At 40.5% G+C, this 23,959-nt stretch overlaps 1 protein-coding gene across 9 annotated transcripts in view; it reads left to right on the top strand.

The window, feature by feature from the left end:
• The first annotated feature begins 13,154 nt into the window (after positions 1-13,154).
• The window catches only part of anln2 (anillin, actin binding protein 2), a 41,321-nt gene continuing 30,516 nt past the window's right edge, over positions 13,155-23,959 (top strand). For all 9 annotated transcript variants that reach the window (XM_061928069.2, XM_061928065.1, XM_061928068.2 and 6 more), the window contains exons 1-3: positions 13,155-13,314; positions 22,032-22,125; positions 22,210-22,377. In XM_061928069.2, coding sequence (XP_061784053.1) covers positions 22,038-22,125; positions 22,210-22,377 — 256 coding nt within the window. In that variant the 5' untranslated portion in view covers positions 13,155-13,314; positions 22,032-22,037. The remainder of the gene's footprint in view (positions 13,315-22,031; positions 22,126-22,209; positions 22,378-23,959) is intronic.

The following is a 23,959-nucleotide window of genomic DNA, read 5'->3' as shown; positions in this document are numbered from 1 at the left end:
CGATGGCTCTCAAATTACCATCTTGCTCTTGATAAAGAGCTGCACCGAGACCTATGGCACTCGCATCTGTATGTAAGATGTATGGCTTCTTCGGGTCTGCAAACCCCAGAACAGGTGCAGTAGTTAGGTGCTGAATCAGGGTTTCAAAGGCACTCTGACATTCTGACGACCACCTTCCTCCAAAAGGTGTATGTTTCGAGCCGTGTGACTTGAAATTGGACCCTTTCTGTCCAGTCCTACGGGGTGGTGTATTGCCCCTTGTCAAGTCATTCAGTGGCTTGGCTACTGCGGAATATCCCCGGATGAACCTTCGGTAGTAACCAGCAAATCCTAAAAATGATTTTAGCTCCTTCAGGGTGCGTGGAATTGGCCAGGTCTTTAAGGCAGAAATCTTCTCTGGATCAGTCTTCACCCCTTCCTCAGACACCACATGACCCAGGTACCGTACAGAGGTTTGGAAGAACTTGCACTTCTCCAGGGATAACTTGAGGCCATATTCCTTCAATCGGTTAAGGACTCTTAGCAGGCGCTTTTCATGCTCCTCCAGGGTTTGTGAAAAGACAATCAAATCATCGAGGAACACAAGAACTTCTTTCAAGTGAAGATCTGTCATGCACTTTTCCATGAGGCGCTGAAAAGTTGAGGGAGCATTGGTAACGCCTTGCGGCATGCGATTAAACTCCCAGAATCCTAACGGGGTAACAAAGGCAGTTTTTGCTTTATCCGCTTCATTCATCTCAATCTGGTAATAACCAGACTTGAGATCCAGCACGCTAAACCATCTTGAGCCAGTCAACGCTGAAAATGATTCCTCCAGGTTGGGGAGGGCATAGGCGTCTTTAATGGTTTGGAGGTTTAGCTTTCTGTAGTCAATACACAGACGGACATCACCATTTTTCTTGCGCACAACTACAATAGGCGAGGCAAAAGGAGAATCGGACTCTCTGATTACTCCCGGTTTTAGAAGATCTCGCAGATGTTGTCGAACTGCCTCTATATCCTGTGGATGTATTGGCCTTGGGCGCTGCTTGAATGGTGTCTCGTCATTCAGTTTGATGTGGTGTTTGACTTGTCCAGTTCTTCCAAAATCCAGATCGTGACAAGAGAAGACCTCCAGTATTTCTTTCAGTTTGCTTATAATCCTGTCTCTCCATTCCTCTGGGATGGGTGAGTCAACAAAATCGAAATGCAGATGGTGCGAAGAACTTGCAATGGGTTCGGATGAGAGAGAAGTTTGATGTGACAAGATTTGAGGTGCCATGACGAGATTTGCAATGGTGCTCTGAGATGGAATGGACACTTCTTGCTCTGACTCATTTTTGAGAATGACGGGAACTTTATGGGGGGTATTCTTTGCAATGGTAATGAGACAACTTGTCACACAGAGTCCACCAGCCACTGGAGATGAGGGATGTTCAATGAGTACACAACAGCCTGCAGTTGGAGTGTTGCCATGGATGGAGCCCTCAACCACAACCGTGTGTCCTGGGGGAATTGTAACTGATCCTTTACTTGAAACCCTCACAACACCTTCGCTGCCCAACTGTGTTTGTTGGCGCCGCAGTTGGAGCAGTTGCAGGACAGCTCTGTATCCATGTGTCTCTGGCTGGAAAGTGCCTTGATTTCTTTCCACATATTGGTCGTACAATGGCTCAAGGGTATTCATACCAATCAGTACTTGTGATTGAAACTCTGGACGGGAATCCGGAACCACAAGTGCTAGTGTTGCTACTTCTGTGTCTGCACCCACAAAATCTTTGGGGAATGTAATTATCATTTCAATGTAGCCCAGGTAGGGTACAGTTTGGCCGGCTGCCCCTTCAACTTGCAGAAGGTCAGAGAGAGACTTCAAAGGTTCTTGAGAAAAATATTTATTATAAACTGCCACAGGAACAGTTGTAACTTGGGATCCAGTATCAAGTAAACAGGAGCACACTTGACCAGCGATGCGGACTTCACTTGTACATTTCGATCCAATCAACCCTTTCGGTAGACATGATTTTGTGATTGGAGAAGAAGGAGTAAGCTCAGTGCAGGTAACAGTTGTAAGATTCTTGGGACATTTTTGATCCAAAGCAGTTCCAATTCGTCCCGTAACAGGAACTGGGGTCAGTTTAAAGAATGACCTGTGCTTGACTTCTTCCATCTCTGCAGCTTCTCTGCCTGTTGTCTTTTCTTGAATGAGACCAGAGCAGGATTTGGGGGACTGTCACATGTTGCTTTAATATGCCCCTCTTCACCACATTGGTAGCAATAACCGGGTCTCGGTCCAGACTGTGCAGAACCGTAGTGTCGAGCAGCAGGTTTGGCATGTGGGGAACCAGCACCAGTCGATGGTGTCTTCGCTGGTACAGCTTGTTTTTTTCCTGATTGGGCGGCGATCAAAGCTGTCAATTGTCTCTGTATATCTGCCAGTTGCTTTGTAAGTTTTTCCAGTGTTGTACTTTCATGATCTTCCCCACCAGCATAAGCGTATTGTGCTTGAGTTGCGGCTCTTGTCTTGGATGGGCCGAGATGCTGCTTCATGCGAAGGGTCTTAGCTGCTTCTCGGTCCTCTTCTGTGCGCAATAGCAGCAATAGTTCAGCGAAGGATGGCGGATTTTGCTTACGTTGCCTGAGTTGGAGCTCGGAGATTAAGACATTGTCCCAACAGCCTCTACAAAACTGGTTGAGTAGGTGTTTATTGGTCTCCTCGTATGGAACTCCCCCTCTCTTAACAGCTAAATTGAGAGCAACTTGCAGCCGCTGAAGGTATGATGATGCCTTTTCATTTGCGTCTTGGAACGTATCCATAAATTTAGCATAAAGCTCATCTCCGTCTTGCACAGTGCCGTACGCTGAATCCAGAATATGGAGATAGACTGCAGGCCGTGTTTCAGGCTTCAAGTGCTTGACCATGTCGGCAGCGGGAGGCAGAAGACTCTCAAAGATTTTGCGCGATCGCTGCAAATCGGAAACAGAGGAATCATTTAACAGTAAATCCACAGTAACACGCCATGTTTCATAATCGGTTTCATTCTGAGGCCGGGGCAACCTCCCAGAAAATACTCTGAAACGCTGGCTGGAGAGATGAAGCATCGCGCTGTCTTCGTTTTTAACAATGTGCTCAACCACATAACGGACTTCTGGTGGGTTCAAGGTAAGTGCAGCAATATTTGGGAGAGAGGTTCTAGTTTGGGATTGGGGTTTATGTTCAGTGTGATCGGAGAGCAATTCCTGACTCTCGGTAGTGGCAGTGGGGGTTGACTGTGTTGCTTGGGCAGCAGAAGTTGGCAGAGTTTTAGCTTGGACTGGCCCAAGCTGCGTAACAGAGTGACCAAGCAGGGACATCACATCGTTGAGGACCTCCGTAAAGTCCTTACCAGTTAGCTTAGCTAACTCTTTTAAATCAGATAAATATGCGTTTGTTTTCTGTTTCTCTATGCGAGTAGCGCAAACAGCGGACAATTCGGATATTTCATAAATTTTACCATTTCGACTCACAAAAGTGTAAGGCAAAATGTGACGCAGCGCGTTAATAGCATCAGTAAACTTATACTCAACAACCCACTTATGCCTAAACTCAGATTCCCAATCATCAATAATCTCACACTGACCAATCGAACCGTATTTAGACAAAAATTCCACGACCTCTTCATTTTCTTCAGCCTTTGTATCACACTCAATCAATACTGCATTATGTATATTTATGCCATGTTTCTCAATTATGTGTAAAGTTATACTCTGTCCACACACAGACACAAACACACAACTTAAGCTGCTCTCTCTCCTGGCTAGCTCGCCACTAATTTTGTAACCTATACGTACTACAAATTTAATGCAATACTGTATATACGGGGTTTTATGGGCTCAGAACAGAAGTCTAGGGTTTCGACTTGGAGAGAGAAGGCAGAGCTTAAACTGTAGTTTGGTTGACACCGTGTATTTAAACCATTTGTGAGGGACAGCAGATAATACACACAATAAGTTGAATGGCCATTCAACATGAAATAAATCGGGAAAACAGTGACTATATACATACATACAATTCAAATTTCATTAATTAATATTTCGGGATCTGAATAAATCACAGTTCAGACTTAGAGTTCTTAGAAAAAAAAAGGATGGCAGTACAGCTCGTGTACTGCAGGTTAAAGATGAAAAAAAAAATGTAAAGGGTCGGCTCGAGAGCCTCCTACCCGCCCAAACCGAACAGGTGGTGGGGAGAATACTCCTTGGACTAGATGCTCCTTTCTTTAGCTCGCCATCAAAACAAGAAAAGCCTGGCCTGTGTAAGAGCCAGGAACATTATTTTAAATCCATGTGTACACAACATATCTTCTTCCTCCATATTGTACAATATAAATCAATAACATCAAAATCACAATATGCAATAAAATGTCAAAATAACTATTAGCAGCATCAGTGCACTAAACATGCTTATTATCAAAACACATTTAAAAGTACATTTAACACACAAATAGTTATCAAAAGGTTTAAATCATAAACCTTGTATACAGACGATTGATAATATGCTACAAAGACTGTTGCAATGGAAACAATCGAAGAGGGATAAATGCTAACTGTGCTATGTTCATAAATATGGACTCACCAACAGCTTAATGAGAGAGAGAAAAAAAAACTCCGGCGCTGGTAGTCGGCTCTATAAAGTTACAAATTAGGCATTTTAGTTTATACTTAGTTAGCACAATATTCCAGGTAAAAACGAGGATTAAAAACCTACCTCGAGCAAACAATCGATCTGTCAGCTGGCAACTTCCTGCTACCGGCTTATAAGCCCAGCTAATTGGACCGCGGCAGTCACGTGACCAGAAAGCACGCACAGCGCTCAAAGAGTAACTAGTAAGCAAGAGCATACCAGTCAAATACAAAAAGGTATAAATTTGGCACCTGCGTTACACAAGTATTTCCATCCCTCCATCCATTTTCTACCGCTTATTCCCTTTTGGGGTCGCGGGGGGCGCTGGAGCCTATCTCAGCTACAATCGGGCGGAAGGCGGGGTACACCCTGGACAAGTCGCCACCTCATCGCAGGGCCAACGCAGATAGACAGACAACATTCACACTCACATCCACACACTAGGGCCAATTTAGTGTTGCCAATCAACTTATCCCCAGGTGCATGTCTTTGGAGGTGGGAGGAAGCCGGAGTACCCGGAGGGAACCCACGCAGTCACGGGGAGGACATGCAAACTCCACACAGAAAGATCCCAAGACTACTCAGGACCTTCGTATTGTGAGGCAGATGCACTAACCCCTCTGCCACCGTGAAGTATTTCATATATATATATCTACATCCTGAAAATATGCAAACAAAACTGTGTTTAGATCATTGATACTTCAAACTTGCATAAATAAATCTTAAGGAATATAACATAACTTGGCTTATGAGAGCTTCAAAATGTAATGAATAGAATACTAAAGTTGTTGATAAACAAGCAATTATTTTAATAATTAAATATGGTCATTTTAAATGAATTATTATGATCATTTAAAATTCATTATTTCAAATACGTTTATTTTAATGTATAATTCTATGGCTGGATGTAATAAGGAGTCAGAAAAAATACAATAAATTTTGATGAGGTGGCGACTTGTCCAGGGTGTACGCCGCCTTCCCCCCGATTGTAGTTGAGATAGGCTCCAGCGCCCCCCGCGACCCCGAAGGGAATAAGCGGTAGAAAAATGGATGGATGGATGGATAATTTTGATGTTTTTAGCAAAATATAGTAAAAATGTAATTAGTTGTTTTTTTTTAAATTAATAAATATATTTATTTTTAGGTAAGATAAACATAATACAATTTATCTCTGGTCTGGATGATTTAGTTCTGGTCACCCTGTTGTCCTCCCGTCTCTTCCCCGAGGATGGCTCCATGAGCTGGGCAAACGCCTGGAGATGCCCTACGTCAATAACACGGTCGGCGGCCCGTCGGTGCGCAGCTCGTACATCGCCGCCCTCGACTTCACCCTCAGCAGCCTGACCAGCGTCGGCTTTGGCAACGTGTGCGCCAACACGGACGCCGAGAAGATCTTCTCCATCTGCACCATGCTCATCCGCGTTATGCCGGACGCCTCGTATGAAATAACGCTGTTTATATCGTGGGAAAGCGGACGTGAAAAAAGGCTGTCCTCACTCAGGTCCGTATGGAGCTGGAGGGGGCGTGGCCTCCAGCTCCGGCTGAAAATCGGGAGATTTTCGGGAGAATATTTGTCCCAAGAGGTTTTCGGGAGAGGCGCTGAATTTCGAGAGTCTCCCGGAAAATTCAGGAGGGTTGGCAAGTATGTGGAGAAGCCAAACCATCAGTTTTATATTCCTTCTTTGTCTGTTTAGGTGTGTGCTATGTCAGGACAGCACATCCTGACCATACAAGGAGATGTGTGTGTGTGTAAGTGTCGAGAAAACAACTGCTTAAAGCAGTGGTCGGGAACCTTTTTGGCTGAGAGAGCCATAAAAGCCAAATATTTTAAAAAGTATTTCCGTGAGAGCCATATAATATTTTTTCACACTGAATACAACTAAATGCGTGCATTTTTAAGTAAGACCAACATTTTTAGAGTATAATAAGTCTCTTATTATTTTTAAAAACATTGTTTTCTGAAGCTAACCAATAATAAATAAAATACTTCTTACCATTAATGCGAGTTCTTGAACAAGTGCGGTAGAAAACGGATTGGATGGATTAAAATGCATGAGAATGTTATATATTTATGAACGTTTTTTTTAACATTGTGATTACCAGCGGAATTATTCATTACTTAAGCAATGTCAGCTAAGATTTATCTGAGAGCCAGATGCAGTGATCAAAAGAGCCACATCTGGCTCGAGAGCCATAGGTTCCCTACCCCTGGCTTAAAGTCATAACTCAAATGTTGGCATTGAGCTAGACAGGTAGTCTTCTCTCAAGGATATGGTTATCACTTTTGCATTCTGAAGTCCCAATTAGGGCCTCTTTCCTACAAGAAGTGATCCAATCCACCTGCGAATGTCAAACTAAGGTGCCTTATCTTATGTGCTCAAACTGAAATACCACTATTTAATTAAACTTGGTGGTTTGCTTTCTCCAAAGTGAATACAAATATTCACCAATGCAAAACATTATATGAATTAATTATTTCACTTCAATGGTAAATGGAAAAACAGTGCCACTGTTTTTTAGGGGCGTTTACTGAAAAAAAAAACTGGCAGCTTAGATGCCAGAATGTTTGTGTTAAATTTACAACATTATATTGTTAATGGAAAAACAGTACAAGTTCTTTTTTTATTCTGGCAACTTCGCTGCCAGTTTTTCTACCGTAAAAACAAATGTACCGTCCTTCCATTTATAGTATTGCACCATTAAAATCAACAACCATAGATTTTACATTAAAAAAACTGGCAGCTCAGTCAACAGAATTTTTACACAAAAAACAGTAGTAGTTTTTTTCATATTAAAGTAATATGCTGTAAAGAACACTGTAACATTTATTGTCATTTTCATTAATTTGATGGGTAGTTTGCTGTAAAGTTAAGTATTTTTATTTACAAACCCCGTTTCCATATGAGTTGGGAAATTGTGTTAGATGTAAATATAAACGGAATACAATGATTTGCAAATCCATTTCAACCCATATTCAATTGAATGCACTACAAAGACAAGATATTTGATGTTCAAACTCATAAACTTTTTTTTTTGTGCAAATAATAATTAACTTAAAATTTCATGGCTGCAACACGTGCCAAAGTAGTTGGGAAAGGGCATGTTCACCACTGTGTTACATGGCATTTCCTTTTAACAACACTCAGTAAAGGTTTGGGAACTGAGGAAACACATTTTTTAAGCTTCTCAGGTGGAATTATTTCCCATTCTTGCTTGATGTACAGCTTAAGTTGTTCAACAGTCCGGGGGTCTCCGTTGTGGTATTTTAGGCTTCATAATGCGACACATTGGGAGACAGGTCTGGACTACAGGCAGGCCAGTCTAGTACCCGCACTCTTTTACTATGAAGCCACGTTGATGCAACACGTGGCTTCACGTGTTACATCACGCCCCTGCTTATTGCTGAAATAAGCAGGGGTGTCCATGGTAACGTTGCTTGGATGGCAACATATGTTGCTCCAAAACCTGTATGTACCTTTCAGCATTAATGGCGCCTTCACAGATGTGTAAGTTACCCATGTCTTGGGCACTAATACACCCACATACCATCACAGATGCTGGCTTTTCAACTTTGCGCCTATAACAATCCGGATGGTTCTTTTCCTCTTTGGTCCGGAGGACACGACGTCCACAGTTTCCAAAGACAATTTGAAATGTGGACTCGTCAGACCACAGAACACTTTTCCACTTTGTATCAGTCCATCTTAGATGAGCTCAGGCCCAGCGAAGCCGATGGCGTTTCTGGGTGTTGTTGATAAACGGTTTTCGCCTTGCATAGGAGAGTTTTAACTTGCACTTACAGATGTAGCGACCAACTATAGTTACTAACAGTGGGTTTCTGAAGTGTTCCTGAGCCCATGTGGTGATATCCTTTACAAACTGATGTCGCTTGTTGATGCAGTACAGCCTGAGGGATCGAAGGTCACGGGCTTAGCTGCTTACGTGCAGTGATTTCTCCAGATTCTCTGAACCCTTTGATGATATTACGGACCGTAGATGGTGAAATCCCTAAATGCCTTGCAATAGCTGGTTGAGAAAGGTTTTTCTTAAACTGTTCAACAATTTGCTCACACATTTGTTGGCAAAGTGGTGACCCTTGCCCCATCGTTGTTTGTGAATGACTGAGCATTTCGTGGAATCTACTCTTATACCCAATCATGGCACCCACCTGTTCCCAATTTGCCTGTTCCCCTGTGGGATGTTCCAAATACGTTTTTGATGAGCATTCCTCAACTTTATCAGTATTTATTGCCACCTTTCCCAACTTCTTTGTCACGTGTTGCTGGCATCAAATTCTAAAGTTAATGATTATTTGCACAAAAAAAAAAAAGTTTATCAGTTTGAACATCAAATATGTTGTCTTTGTAGCATATTCAACTGAATATGGGTTGAAAATTATTTGCAAATCATTGTATTTCGTTTATATTTACATCTAACACAATTTCCCAACTCATATGGAAATGGGGTTTGTAGACAAAAACATGTTTGGAAAGTATGATAATATAAATGATAAATGGGTTATACTTGTATAGCGCTTTTCTACCTTCAAGGTACTCAAAGCGCTTTGACAGTATTTCCACATTCACCCATTTACACACACATTCACACACTGATGGCGGGAGCTGCCATTCAACCAGCAGCCATCAGGAGCAAGGGGTGAAGTGTCTTGCCCAAGGACACAACGGACGTGACTAGGATGGTAGAAGGTGGGGATTGAACCCCAGTAACCAGCATATACTGTAATATTTGTTGCAATATTGGATACCAATAACGTTTAAAATGTATGCAATTTTTAGCAGTACATTTTTTTTTTCTGTCAAAAAGAAAAAATCAATTACATTTAGTGAGAAAATATTAAGTACTTTATTGACACATATCATTTCCAGGTGTTTGCTAGCCAGATTTGGCCCCCGGGCCTTGAGTTTGATACCTGTGTTATAGACTCTGCATGCTAGACAAACGTTTGCTGTATTACTGCAGAATGATCTCTTAATATTTTAAATACTGTTCTTAAATTGACAGAACGTTCCACTTGTAGGCTACATATGTCCATGTCCATCAAACCTTAGATGGAGTATATAAAACATTAAACAATTATAAATATTTGTACACAAAGGGATATGTTTTGACTACATTTCTACTAGAGGGCAAAAATCTGAAAATAAAAGTGGGTGCATGCAGGTTCTACTGTACATCTTTTTGCACTGGAGTTCCCTCTTTAATAATAAAATAGGCATTTTAAATCATTTATTTTGAAGGGAGAACTTTTTCTCCTGCGTGTTTGTTTCATCTCTAATAAATCTCACTGAGTCGTCAATTTTCAAATTCACTGTCCTAGATTGATTTTGCAGTGTGATTGACCGAAGAAGAAGAAAGAAAGAGAACATCCACAGGACAGAGACCAAACCAAGCAGTTCGGTCTGCTCCAGAGGGTCTTTCCAAGAGCCTGTCCCTAAGAAAGTCTTTGTTGCTCCTTCTCTTCCCAGCACATGTCCAGAGCAATCCTGTCCTGTGGGCGTGATGTATCTGCCTTGTAGAACTTCCAAGGGAGTAAACACATTCTTCTTCGGCAGTCCAATGTGGAGGCAAGTGGGCGTGGCTCAATGTTGTCATAATTTTTGCGCTTAATGATCCGTGGGAGTTACTTTTTTTACTATTTTATTTATATATTTTTTTCTTTTATTATACCTTTTTTTTTAGAAAGTTCAACATTTACAAACATAAACAGATGAACATGGACAACTAAAACAAGTACAAAAACAGTGCTATTGGGGTCTGTGGGCCCTTTGAATTACCATCACCTTTACCCCCTAAACGACGGCCCTGGGTGTGGGCATTCATAAAAGAACTGGGAATTGGTTAGTGGTGTACACAGTGGAGATGGTTGCAGTGTTGGTGGCATTAAAATGGATAGAAATACAGGACATTTTATATCAGATCTTCCACACAGCCGCAACAATAAATAATATTTCAAGGAGCTTTATTTGTCATACCCGTACACATTTGCACGAGTATGGTAAATTTGGACTCAGGTCCCAGCAAGTATTAAAAAACACAGTAATAAATAATGAATAAAACTTTGAAATTGATAGGGAAACATCATACTGGCTTGTGTGCAGTGTGTCAAGAAGAGGAGTCGGTAGAATATGTGGCTCTAAAGTATAGCAGACACTGTGCGCAAAGGTAGGTGATGAAGAGGGAGTTGATGAAAGGGGGAAAGAAAAGGCTAACACAAAATTGATTATTGAATATGAGTGAAAAGCACACAAGAAAGTTTCTACAGTGCGGTATTCAAGAAAATAGGTATAGAAGCACAACTGCACGTAAGTAGTATGGTCAAGATGCCATAGACCAGGGATGTCAAAGTCCAATACATCAGAGCATAGGTGCCGATTTCGTGGGATTAATGGCAACCTTCAATCTTTAAAATAATTTTTGAAAAATCAATCTTGTTGTAGTTAATTCTGTGGCGAGTTTGGTCAGTTTACAAAATAATAAAGCCACAAATCATAACTTTTTTTTTTTTAATACACACACACCGAGCACCCACTGGCAGAAATGTAGATCGCCGCTTATGCATCAGAGGGCCAAAAAAACTAATTTGCTACAAGCCGAGGGCCATATTAAAATGATTGCACATACCCTATTGAACCAGGACTTAACACAGTGTTTTTTATTTAACGATTAAATGAATAATCCAAAATTTTTGTACGGCTCTGTCACTAATTTCAAGTGAAAACATTTTTCAACATGCTCACAGACAAAAACAAACTTCCTTCAAAGAAAAATCACATGTCCTGTACATTAAATGAATAAAGCAATATTTTCTTATGGCTCTGTCAGTTATTTCAAGAAAAAAACATTTTCAACAGGCAAACAGCAAACAAGTAAATGTCCTTCAACAATAAAACATGTTCCTTAATATCAAGATGAATGCATAAATGACAACCTTTTTCCAGAACACAATATAGAATGTGAGATAACACAGGATAATGAATACATTTATCATTGGTTTTCAAAATGGTTACAAAAAAGTGGGATCCCACAAATATACTGTGGGACCCCATTTTTATGACTTGATGACACATTTAGAAAATTCCTAGCCCCAACACTGATAGAGTATTGGTGCGTGCAAAACAGCAGCAGGCGGCTGTGGCCTGCGGGCCGGTTGTAATACTAATCAAATATCATCCCGGGGCCACAGATAATTCATTCGGCCTTGACTTTGACACATAGGGCATAGGCCTACTGGAAGGGAGCCGGTAATTCACAAAATGATGGATGCCAAAGGCCGTTAAAACCGAAGAAAAAGAAGATAAGAACTAGGACTGTGAATCTTTGGGTGTCCCACGATTCGATTCAATATCGATTCTTGGGGTCATGATTCGATTCAAAATCGATTTTTTTTTTTTCAATTCAACACGATTCTCGATTCAAAAACGATTTTTTTCCAGATTCAAAAGGATTCTCTATTCATTCAATACATAGGATTTCAGCAGGATCTACCCCAGTCTGCTGACATGCAAGCAGAGTAGTTGAATTTTGTAAAAAGCTTTTATAATTATAAAGGACAACGTTTTATCAACTGATTGCAATAATGGAAATTTATTAAATGAACCAAAAATATGACTTCTTTTACCTTTGTGAAAATATTGGACACAGTGTGTTGTCAAGCTTATGAGATGCGATGCAAGTGTAAGCCACTGTGACACTATTGTTAATTTTTTTAATTTTTATAAATGTCTAATGATAATGTCAACGAGGGATTTTTAATCACTGCTATGTTGAAATCGTAACTAATATTGATACTGTTGTTGATAATATTCATTTTTGTTTCACTACTTTTGGTTTGTTCTGTGTCGTGTTTGTGTCTCCTCTCAATTGCTCTGTTTATTGCAGTTCTGAGTGTTGCTGGGTCGAGTTTGGTTTTGGAATTGGATTGCATTATTATGGTATTGCTGTGTATGGTTTTGTTGGATTAATTAATTTTAAAAAATAAAAATAAAAATTAATAAAAATTTTAAAAAACGATTTAAAAAAAAAGAGAATCGATTCTGAATCGCACAACGTGAGAATCGCGATTTGAATTCGAATCGATTTTTTTCCCCACACCCCTAATAAGAACCCTTTACAACAACACATTTCCTCCACTGCAGATAACACATAACCGACTGAATGTTAACCAAATGAAAGTCATGTTTATTTTTGAAACATGCCCACTGTACGCTTTACCGTAATCCCTGATGTAAAGAGGTATTGACAAATCTGAGTTAGTCTTGTTACAGAGTGTTGAATGGTTTGTAGCACGACACATTTTTTTAGTAATGTTCCAACAATCTATAGTTTACACACCGAGCACTGTAGAAAGTAAATGTACAACTATAATCGCAAACGTTTTTTTACGCGGTCATTTTGTCTATTACGGCGAATGGTACCAACCTCTTGCCTATGAATCAGTGTTGCTGAGATTCCTTGCTGGATTCCTTGGTATGTTGAGCAGAAAGAGCTGGTCCCAGATCAGCACAGCTGACGGCACTGACGTAAGCGTCGACGTTGAACAAGCCCGCTGAAATTCAAAGTTGCAGGAGGAGCCTCGACAGTCGACACAATAAGATCGAGCTTGTCCGCGTTCAGTCATTTCGTGTCGGTACTCAACTTTCATATACACTTTTCAGGTAAGACATTTGCATGTACAATCTTAACACTTTTCGTTGACATTTTGTTCTTGAAGGTTACGACTTTCGAGAGGAAGTAGCATTTATAGCTAAGCTAGGCTGTCGTTCACTGTCTAAATTGCTGGGTTAGCTTGTAGTTAGCATGCTAACTACATAACTACGATATCACTGAGCAACCATTTAAATAAATAAATGATAAATGGGTTGTACTTGTATAGCGCTTTTCTACCTTCAAGGTACTCAAAGCGCTTTGACACTACTTCCACATTTTACCCATTCACACACACATTCACACACTGATGGAGGGAGCTGCCATGCAAGGCGCTAACCAGCAGCCATCAGGAGCAAGGGTGAAGTGTCTTGCTCAGGACACAACGGACATGACGAGGTTGGTACTAGGTGGGGATTGAACCAGGGACCCTCGGGTCGTGCACGGTCATTCTTCCACTGCGCGTCAAACTATCAACTGCCAGCCTAATAAACCAATTTAGCTACCGAATAGCGGAATGTCATTAATGATCTAAAAGATTCAAATGGGGCGTTGTCGAGTTTAATTTGTCTAGTTGACGCATTGTTTTATTTGAAGTGAAACACATGATTATGTTCATCGTTTGTTGATACACATGTCGAAGAGCAGTTGTGTGATTCCACGCAGTGCTGTCTTATTCCAGGTGGGCGGATCGATTCAAATGTCGATGCCAATGATAATTCATGTATTTTTGTCTTAATTTTAACCAGGTTAACAACTCGTTAAGAAAACAATTACCTTTCAAGAGCGACCTGACCAAGTGGCAGAAACAGAGTTTAACATGTTGCGAAGAGAATTACAGATTAGGAACAGTCAATATTTGCAAAAAAAACAAAACAGTGCATCATGCAGTTGGATAACGCCATGACCTTTCTTCTAATATCACAACATCGCTATAGTAATATTCGTACCGTGGAATGCGATCGATGTTTTTCTTATTCTCTTCTATGCTTATTTGAATTCGAGCCAGTACAGTAGTAGCAGTGTTGCCAACGCCCCAGTAAGGAATGTAGCTATTGACTGTCGTGGCTCGAATATGTCATCACCTCATTTGCATAATTGATTGTAATGTAGGCTGTAGGCATAGGCGCCGATCTACAATTCTGCCAGTGTGTGCTCGGTGTGTGTGTATAGTTAAGTTAATATCCCATATGATTTGTGGCTTTATTATCTTGTAAAACGGACCAAACTCGCCACAAAATTAACTACAACAAGAAAGTGCATGTGCCTCACAATACGAAGGTCCTGAGTAGTCCTGTGTTCTGTGTTGGGATCTTTCTGTGTGGAGATTGCATGTTGTCCCCGTGACTGCGTGGGTTCCCTCCGGGTACTCCGGCTTCCTCCCACCTCCAAAGACATGCACCTGGGGATAGATTGATTTGCAACACTAAATTGGCCCTAGTGTGTGAATGTGAGTGTGAATGTTGTCTGTCTACCTGTGTTGGCCCTGTGATGAGCCAGCGACTTGTCCAGGGTGTACACCGCCTTCTGCCCGAATGCAGCTGGGATAGGCTCCAGCACCCCCCGACCCCGAAAGGGACAAGCGGTAGAAAATGGATGGCTGGATGGAAGATTGATTTTTCCAAAATTATTTTAAAGATTGAAAGTTGTTAATAAATCAGCAACCTCAGACTACACTTGTGTGCCTGCTAAATGCGCCTGGTTTGACAAGTTAAAACAAATGTAACAGTCTCAAAAGAAAGCAAAATTAACACGCCACCCCCAAAAACATGCACCTGGAGATAGGTTGATTGGCAACACTAAATAGGCCCAAGTATGTGAATGTTGTCTATCTGTGTTGGCCCTGTGATGAGGTGGCGACTTGTCCGCCTTCTGCCCGAATGCAGCGACCCCGAAAGGAACAAGCGGTAGAAAATGGATGGATGGATAACACAGTCCGTGAACTGTCAACATAACTCACACAGCTACCGACTATTTTTTTATGTTTCACTCACCAGTCCCGTTAGTTTTTTAGGAGTAATGTATTGCTCCTTACAGCTGAGTGCTTGATGAACTCATCGGCGAGTGACCATCACATGGGCCGTAAATCTGATGCTACTTTTCTGAGCATGCGCGTTTTTTGCTTGGTGGTGAGAAATAATTTGCCATCAATCCCACGTGGGTACTCAGCCCCGAAGCACCCACTTAGTTTGTGTTATTTAAATTTAATTCAATTTTCTTCTGGATTGTTAAATGCTAGAGCAGGGCTCAGCAACCCGCGGCTTTAAGATGCATGTGGCTCTTTAGCGCCGCCCTTGTGGCTCCCTGCACCTCTTTCAGAGAAGTGTGAAAATGGAAAAAGATGAAGAAGAAAAAAAAAATTTTGTTTTAATATATTTTCTGTAAGAGGACAAACATGACACAAACCTTCCTAATTGTTAGAAATCCCACTGTTTATATTATACATCCTTCACTGATGAGAGTATTTGGCAAGCACCGTTTTATCCTACTAATTTCAGCAATCCTTGAACTCATCGTAGTTTGTTTACATGTACAACTTTCTCCGATGCTGCCACAGAAAGACGTGTTTTATGCCACTCCTTTGTCTCATTTTGTCCACCAAACGTTTTATGCTGTGTGTGAATGCACAAAGGTGAGCTTTGTTGATTTTATTGATTTTCTGGAGTGCTTATCAGGCATATTTAGTCAAGCTAATCTATGCTACCATTTTATTTGGGCTAGCTGTATGTACATATTGCATCATTATGCCTCGTTTGTAGGTATATTTGAGCTCATTGAATTTCCTTTACTTATGTCCTGTGTATTTAATTTATATTTGCATATCTCATGACACATATGTATGTAATATTGGCTGCATTTCTCATAGTTGTTTGTGTGCCATGTTGTTCCAGACCACAGCAAACGTTACCCAGTTTTGAAAGATTGTAATACAGCCTTCCGTTTCCTTAAACTTGGACACACACATCTATACCTTTGGCCATTCTGAGCCAGTAATTTCCGGAAGTTATCTCATCCTGTGAGAAGCCTACATTTTACTAATGTTTTCCAATGTTGCAAAAACGTGTAAAATAAAAATTAATATAAAACATTTCTGTCAACGAAGATTTGCGGCAGCCTTTGATCGTAGGCTAATATAGACACGTTCATCATGTGTTGCCTTTATTTTAACACTTATATAAGGGTTTTAATATTTTGCGGCTCCAGACAATTTTTTTTTGTATTTTTGGTCCAATATGGCTCTTTCAACATTTTGGGTTGCTGACTCCTGTGCTATCAAATAAAAGACAGGAGGTTTGTGAAATACACTACAAAACCGAATCTATTGACTTACTCATTAACAAATGACTGGGACGTTGCACTGATTTATTTTAACCTAACAGTGAAGAAACATTTACATTTAAATGACATCTCGCTTTGTAAGGGGGGGGGGGTATTACAGCCACAATTGCGCATGGGCAAATCATTTGCAGTTTGGGCTTGGAGTGGTGAGGGTCTTCGTGCTACTTGCGCAGAACCAGCTGCAGTTAGGCTGACCCCCTGTGATTGCTTTGGAACTAAGGCTGCAGCTAACGATTATTTTTCTATCGATTAATCTATAGATTATTTTTTCGATTAATCGGTTAATCTATAGATTCTTTTTTCGATTAATCTATAGATTATTTTTCCTTTTACCGATTATTTTTTTTATTTAAAATGAAGATGAAAAAATAAATGTTGGCCAGTTTTTTCAAAAGGCATGACTTTTATATACAAAAAAAAAAGTATGGCCACTCAGTCAACATTGACAACAACATGACAAAATATTCTGTAACAATGTAAACATTTAAAACTTTTAACATTTAACAAAATTAAAAGTAGCTTATTTGCTTTTTAATGTGCAAATATAAAAGTAAACATCAAGTGCAAATCTTAATATTCTGCAATAGTATAAGCATTTCTAAAGTAAAAGTATTGCTTATTTTGCTTTAAAATGTGCAAAAATAAAGATAAACATCCAATACAAAAAAGTGCAAAACGAAATATTCTGTAACAGTGTAAACATTTCAACAAAAGTAAAAGTATTGCTTATTTTGCTTAATAACACAACAATGATAGTATGATTAAAGTGAAAGTTAATTGTTGGTTTGTACATAGTATATGTAACTGTTAATGTTGTAAAAGGTATTTGCACAACTAATTAACGTTAGCGTTAAAGAGGAGCGCGTCTTTGTAAACACTGAACAGGCATGCCAAACGCGCCTCTCAGAGCGAAACAGTGTTTTAGTTTATGAATTTACAACGCAGATACAAATGACACATTCATGATTTTGTGTAATGATGACAATGTATACTCACGCGGACGATTGACTAGTTGATGGTGATGGCAAGAACGCTGTCGGGTGTTTTCTTTTCAAATGTTCCTTCATAGCCGTTGTGCTGCTATGATAGGCCATTTCCGCTCGACACAGTGTGCATACAACAACTGTCAAGTGTTTTGCTTTTTTCGCTGTGCTTATCCCACACTTGAAGGGATGTACCAATGCTGAATGTGGCTTCTGGATTTCACTCAAAAGACCAGACCGTAGTTACTTTTTCCTTTTATTTTCCTTTAGTTTGCAACAGTTTTTCCAACCAAGAAACAGCTTATTTTTTCTTCTTTAGTCTTTTTAGCAGTCTTTAGCAGTGTTAATAGACTTTAGTTTCTTTAGCTGTCATTAGCTGTCTTTAGTAGCCTTTAGTAGCCTTTAGCTTCTTTAGTAGGTGAAAAACCTTTAAGGACAAAACACCACAAGATTAACATGCTGTAAAAAATCAATCAATTATCAATCCCATAATTTACAACTATTAATTAGCTATCAAACTCTTAACCATTAAACAAGTGCAAGAAAATGGACACATCTTTTCCCTTTAAGTTAAAACAGATTTTAAATAAATTGTCTCAACATAAATGCACCAAGATACATATAAAATACATTTAACACCAGAAACACAATAGATAAATGCAACAGAAAACCCAATATGCAAATACATAAATACCTAACCAATTAACCACCTATTTAGATACATATTTAAAATCCATATTCAATATAAATATATTATTAATTTAGCAGTGAAACACTCAATCTTAAACGCTGTCTACTGGTAGAAAAATGCCCCTTTTTCTACGCCCTCACCAACACAGTTAAATCCAACACTTTAAATTGAGCGACTTCACCCTCCTGATGAAGCAAACTGCTCCAACATTTATCAAACTAAGCAAATAATATCAACACTAAACAACAGTTACATAACACACTGTGTGTATTTAGCCTCCAGACTAAGCACGCTACATGCACACAACCCCCCCCCCCCCCCCCCCCCCCCCCCCCCCCCCATCTCACCAGCGCAACAGGTGCGCCACACCCACGAAGAGAAATATTAAATCTTACATACTTTTGGCACAACTCTGGGTTATCTGTAATGAACTAAACCTTTTTCCACTCTGCGCTGGCGTCTTTTGTACTCCTTGATTTGACACAGCGGTCTAATTACCGGGCTCGCGCACCAGCAGATGAGACAGGAGCGCGCCGCGTTATACCTGCGCGCGAACGTAAACTGATCGGCTCTGATTTTATAAGCCGACTGGCCGAAATAATGCCGAATTATATACATTTGTTTATTGAAATTCTCCCACACTTTTGACGACTTGTGGCGTGCTTTTTTTCCCTCGCTCGCATCATCTGCTTTGCGCTCCGCCATGACGGCAGTGTGACGTAAATATGCGACGCGTCGAAGCATAAAAACGACGTCGACGTATTTACGTAACCGATGACGTCGACGCGTCGTTTCAGCCTTATTTGGAACACTGGTGGGCCCTCATGGCAGCACCCACCACTGCTTGTTGAGGACAGTAACTGAAGCCTGCTTTCACCTGACCCCTGATTTTCACAGGATGTGGAACGCGAGCGAAATGTAGCCGGCAATCTCTACTGCCCTTCTGTTGCGGTTCTGCTGTGCAGAAAAATAGGGTGGAGTTTTATGAAAAACCTTGCTAATCCGTACATAATCGTGTGATAAAGTAAACACTAAAGCAAACGCAGCGCAGCGTAGCAAGCTTTGCCGTCCAGCAATACCCACAGGCGGGCGCGCCTTTGTCGGCATTGACTTGACTTGCAGAACGACAGCCTATTTTTTTTGTAGCAACCCAGTGCAGCTGGCATAGGCTCCGGCTCCCCGCAACACCAAGACGGACAAGGGTAACAAATGGATGAATGGGAAGCAACAACATAGCAGTAACATCATCCCTGGCGAGCTTTGTACACATACAAACCCTGTTTCCATATGAGTTGGGAAATTGTATTATATGTAAATATAAACGGAATACAATTATTTAAAATCATTTTCAACCCATATTCAGTTGAATATGCTACAAAGACAGCATATTTGATGTTCAAACTGATAAACATTTTATTTTTTGCAAATAATCATTAACTTTAGAATTTGATGCCAGCAACACGTGACAAAGAAGTTGGGAAAGTTGGCAATAAATACTGATAAAGTTGAGGAATGCTCATCAAACACTTATTTGGAACATCCCACAGGTGAACAGGCAAATTAGGAACAGGTGGGTGCCATGATTGGGTATAAAAGTAGATTCCATGAAATGCTCAGTCATTCACAAACAAGGATGGGGCGAGGGTCACCACTTTGTCAACAAATACGTGAGCAAATTGTTGAACAGTTTAAGAAAAACCTTTCTCAACCAGCTATTGCAAGGAATTTAGGGATTTCACCATCTACGGTCCGTAATATCATCAAAGGGTTCAGAGAATCTGGAGAAATCACTGCACGTAAGCAGCTAAGCCTTCAATCCCTCAGGCTGTACTGCATCAACAAGCGACATCAGTGTGTAAAGGAAATCACCACGTGGGCTCAGGAACACTTCAGAAACCCACTGTCAGTAACTACAGTTGGTCGCTACATCTGTAAGTGCAAGTTAAAGCATGCAAGGCGAAAACTGTTTATCAACAACACCCAGAAACGCCATCGGCTTCGCTGGGCCTGAGCTCATCTAAGATGGACTGATACAAAGTGGAAAAGTGTTCTGTGGTCTGACGAGTCCACATTTCAAATTGATTTTGGAAACTGTGGACGTCGTGTCTTCCGGACCAAAGAGGAAAAGAACCATCCGGATTGTTATAGGCGCAAAGTTGAAAAGCCAGCATCTGTGATGGTATGGGGGTGTATTAGTTCCCAAGACATGGGTAACTTACACATCTGTAAAGGCGCCATTAATGCTGAAAGGTACATACAGGTTTTGGAGCAACATATGTTGGCATGCAAGCAACGTTACCATGGACGCCCCTGCTTATTTCAGCAAGACAATGCCAAGCCACGTGTTACATCAACGTGGCTTCATAGTAAAAGAGTGCGGGTACTAGACTGGCCTGCCTGTAGTCCAGACCTGTCTCCCATTGAAAATGTGTGGCGCATTATAAAGCCTAAAATACCACAACGGAGACCCCCGGACTGTTGAACAACTTAAGCTGTACATCAAGCAAGAATGGGAAAGAATTCCACCTGAGAAGCTTAAAAAATGTGTCTCCTCAGTTCCCAAACGTTTACTGAGTGTTGTTAAAAGAAAAGGTGATACAACACACTGGTGAACATGCCCTTTCCCAACTACTTTGGCACGTGTTGCAGCTATGAAATTCTGTTAATTATTTGCAAAAAAAAAAAAGTTCATGAATTTGAACATCAAATATCTTGTCTTTGTAGTGCATTCAATTGAATATGGGTTGAAAAGTATTTGCAAATCACTGTATTCCGTTTATATTTACATCTAACATAATTTCCCAACTCATATGGAAACGGGGTTTGTACATACCATTCATTCATTTCATTCAACTCCTACAAACCACTGCCCTGCTTACCCCATATAGCTTCCCAGGATATGCCTGTACATGCTTTTTAAATTTTGGATCTCCAGAATCCGCATGTCCTTATCCATTTGTCTCAACAAGGTAAAATTACTTCTAAAAACAAGTTGACTTCATGCCATTTAGGAATTTTCAAAATGTTGAAGACAGACTATTTTATTTTGAAAGTAAACCGGACAATTTATTTTGTGTTTGTGCATGACTTCCTGTCCAACACAAGCAGATTTTAGCTAAATTGAAACGCCGATTTGCAGTGACCGACAAAAATAGAAGCACTGCGTACATTTAGTGCAGGGATGCGGAATGTCATCGCAATTGGGAAAAATCTACACTTGTTCAATATTTATTGAAGTGCAATTTTTGCTAACTACTACAGTAATGAAAAATATGTTTATTACATTTGTATTATTTTAATGACTTAAGTGTTTAATTTGGCCAGAGTTAGGCAAAATTAAGCTGTTGTATACAATTGTATGGTTTTGACTATACAGGATATACATGTAATAACATTATGCAGCATGACATGGGCATTAAATTTAAGTTGCATTGAAAACTGTTGAATTAGATTTTTGATTTCTGCAAAAAACTGTTACCATACAATGATCAAGTTTAATCAATCTATCTCTATCATGCAACTCAGACCTGCAACACACAAGAACATTGCTGGCCTGTGGGAAAACACTAATCGGTTTCAGCATACTGGCTGTGTATTTCCTTGATATCGGGTCAATATGCTACTGCTTATTGAATGTTTGCAAGCTTTGAACACGAAACTAAATTGTACATTTGATTATATTGTATATAAATGACATACTGTATTCTCTTTGCAGCTTAGTATGGAAGCTGGTCAAGAAATTAGCGATGGTGGCTTCAGTTTGAAGAGGCAAAGAACACCTCTACTAGACAATCTATTCTACCCATCGGGTTTGTGGTTGATGCAACATATTTTCTCATGTCTTTATTAGTCACGTTTGATTGGAGACCATATAATTTTTTGGAACCTTGTAGAAGTCAATGATAGTCAGAAGCGTCCACGTTTGGAGGTGATGGGCCGAGAGAACCGTAGCCCGAGAGCCTCTTCGTCTGGACGTGGAGCTGAGGTGATGATAAAGCCCGATACGCCCATTGTGCCGTCCGTGCGGTCACGAGTCCAGCAGCTGGCCGAGAGACGAGATGGTAAGAAAGGCCTCCCAACAGTCTTTTCTGTTTTAAAGTCAAACATTGCAGTGTATGATCCAGTTTAAGAATCCTTTCTGGATTCAAAAAAGTGTTTACAAAGTACAAAGAAGAAGAATCTTGATAAACATTTTCAACCTTATTGAAAATGGTATATAATTTTATTCATTTTGTTATGTGAATCACTATCCATCCATCCATCTTTTTCCGCTTATCCTAAGTTGGGTCGCAGGGCAGCAGAGAAGCCCAGACTTCTCTTTTCCCGGGTACTTTGTCCAGCTCTTTCCAGGGGATTCCAAAGCGTTCCCAGGCCAGCTGGGAAACATAGTCTCTCCAACTTGTCCTGGGTCTTCCCTGTGGCCTTCTACCGGTTGGGCCCACCCTAAACATCTCCACAGGGAGGCGTCCTTACCAAATGTCCGAACCACCTCATCGGCTCCTCTCAATGTGGAGGAGCAGCGGCTTTACTCTGAGCTCCTCCTGAACGACAAAGCTTCTCACCCTATCTGAAGGAGAGCCCCGCCACTTGATGGAGGAAACTCATTTCGGCCGCTTGTACCCATGATCATGTCCTTACGGCCATAACCCAAAGCTCATGACCATAGGTGAGGATATGAACATAGATTGACCAGTAAATTGAGAGGTTTGCCTTTCAGCTCAGCTCCGTTTTCATTACGACGGACTGATGCAGGGTCCGCATCCCTGCAGACGTAGCATCAATCCGCCTCTCAATCTCACGATTCACCCTTCCCTCACTCGTTAAGAAGAACCCAAGATATTTGAACTCCTCCACCTTGAGCTGCATCTCGTCCCCAACCCGGAGACGGGACTCCACCTTTTTCCGGCTGAGAACATATTAATTATTAAATGTAATGCATCAAAAATATATAATGATAAAAGATGTATCATTAATCGATTTATAATCAAATTGGGCACCTCACGATTTGATAATCAGGCATTACAAAGATTCCCACCTCTACGATAAATCTATTTTGTTGTTTGATACGAACATCAAGAATGTGAACATGTGAACCACAAGCTGTGACTTTGCTCAGTTTCTGTATAACATTTGACTTAAGAATCTGCATCACAAACAATTTGAAATTTCATTCAAGGATTCTTGCTGCACTGTTGTTAGCTTGCTATCCCTGTCCTCCAGCAAGCCTCACAAGCCAGGGCGAGTTAGCCTTGTTCTAACTGCTGATGGCTGAGACAAGCGGGCTGTCAGATATGGTTTCAATATCAGCAACAACAAAAAAATATATTGGGTGATATCGGCTTCCACCTAAAATCTTCTACATGAGCTACGATACAAGCAGTCCTGGAGCGCTTAAAAAGCTTGTGTGCTTATTGTAAAATAAGGTTGGACTTTTTTTGTATTTTAGTCAAGTCATTTACAAAAGGTAAACATGGTAGGCAATAGGCTACTAGGAGTTAGCAGCACATAACAGTTAAGCACAAAATAGCACACAAGACATCCGTAATCAGTGTTCTTCATTGAACATTACTGCAGTTTAAGACGGCACATTTGTCAATATAAACAAGTATCATATAATTATAGTTGCATATTACTTACACATAC

Source organism: Nerophis lumbriciformis, linkage group LG35 (assembly GCF_033978685.3).
Source record: "Nerophis lumbriciformis linkage group LG35, RoL_Nlum_v2.1, whole genome shotgun sequence".
In the NCBI taxonomy this organism is placed as follows: domain Eukaryota; kingdom Metazoa; phylum Chordata; class Actinopteri; order Syngnathiformes; family Syngnathidae; genus Nerophis; species Nerophis lumbriciformis.
Note: the sequence above shows the minus strand (reverse complement) of the source record. Positions and strands in the feature narration are given on the sequence as shown.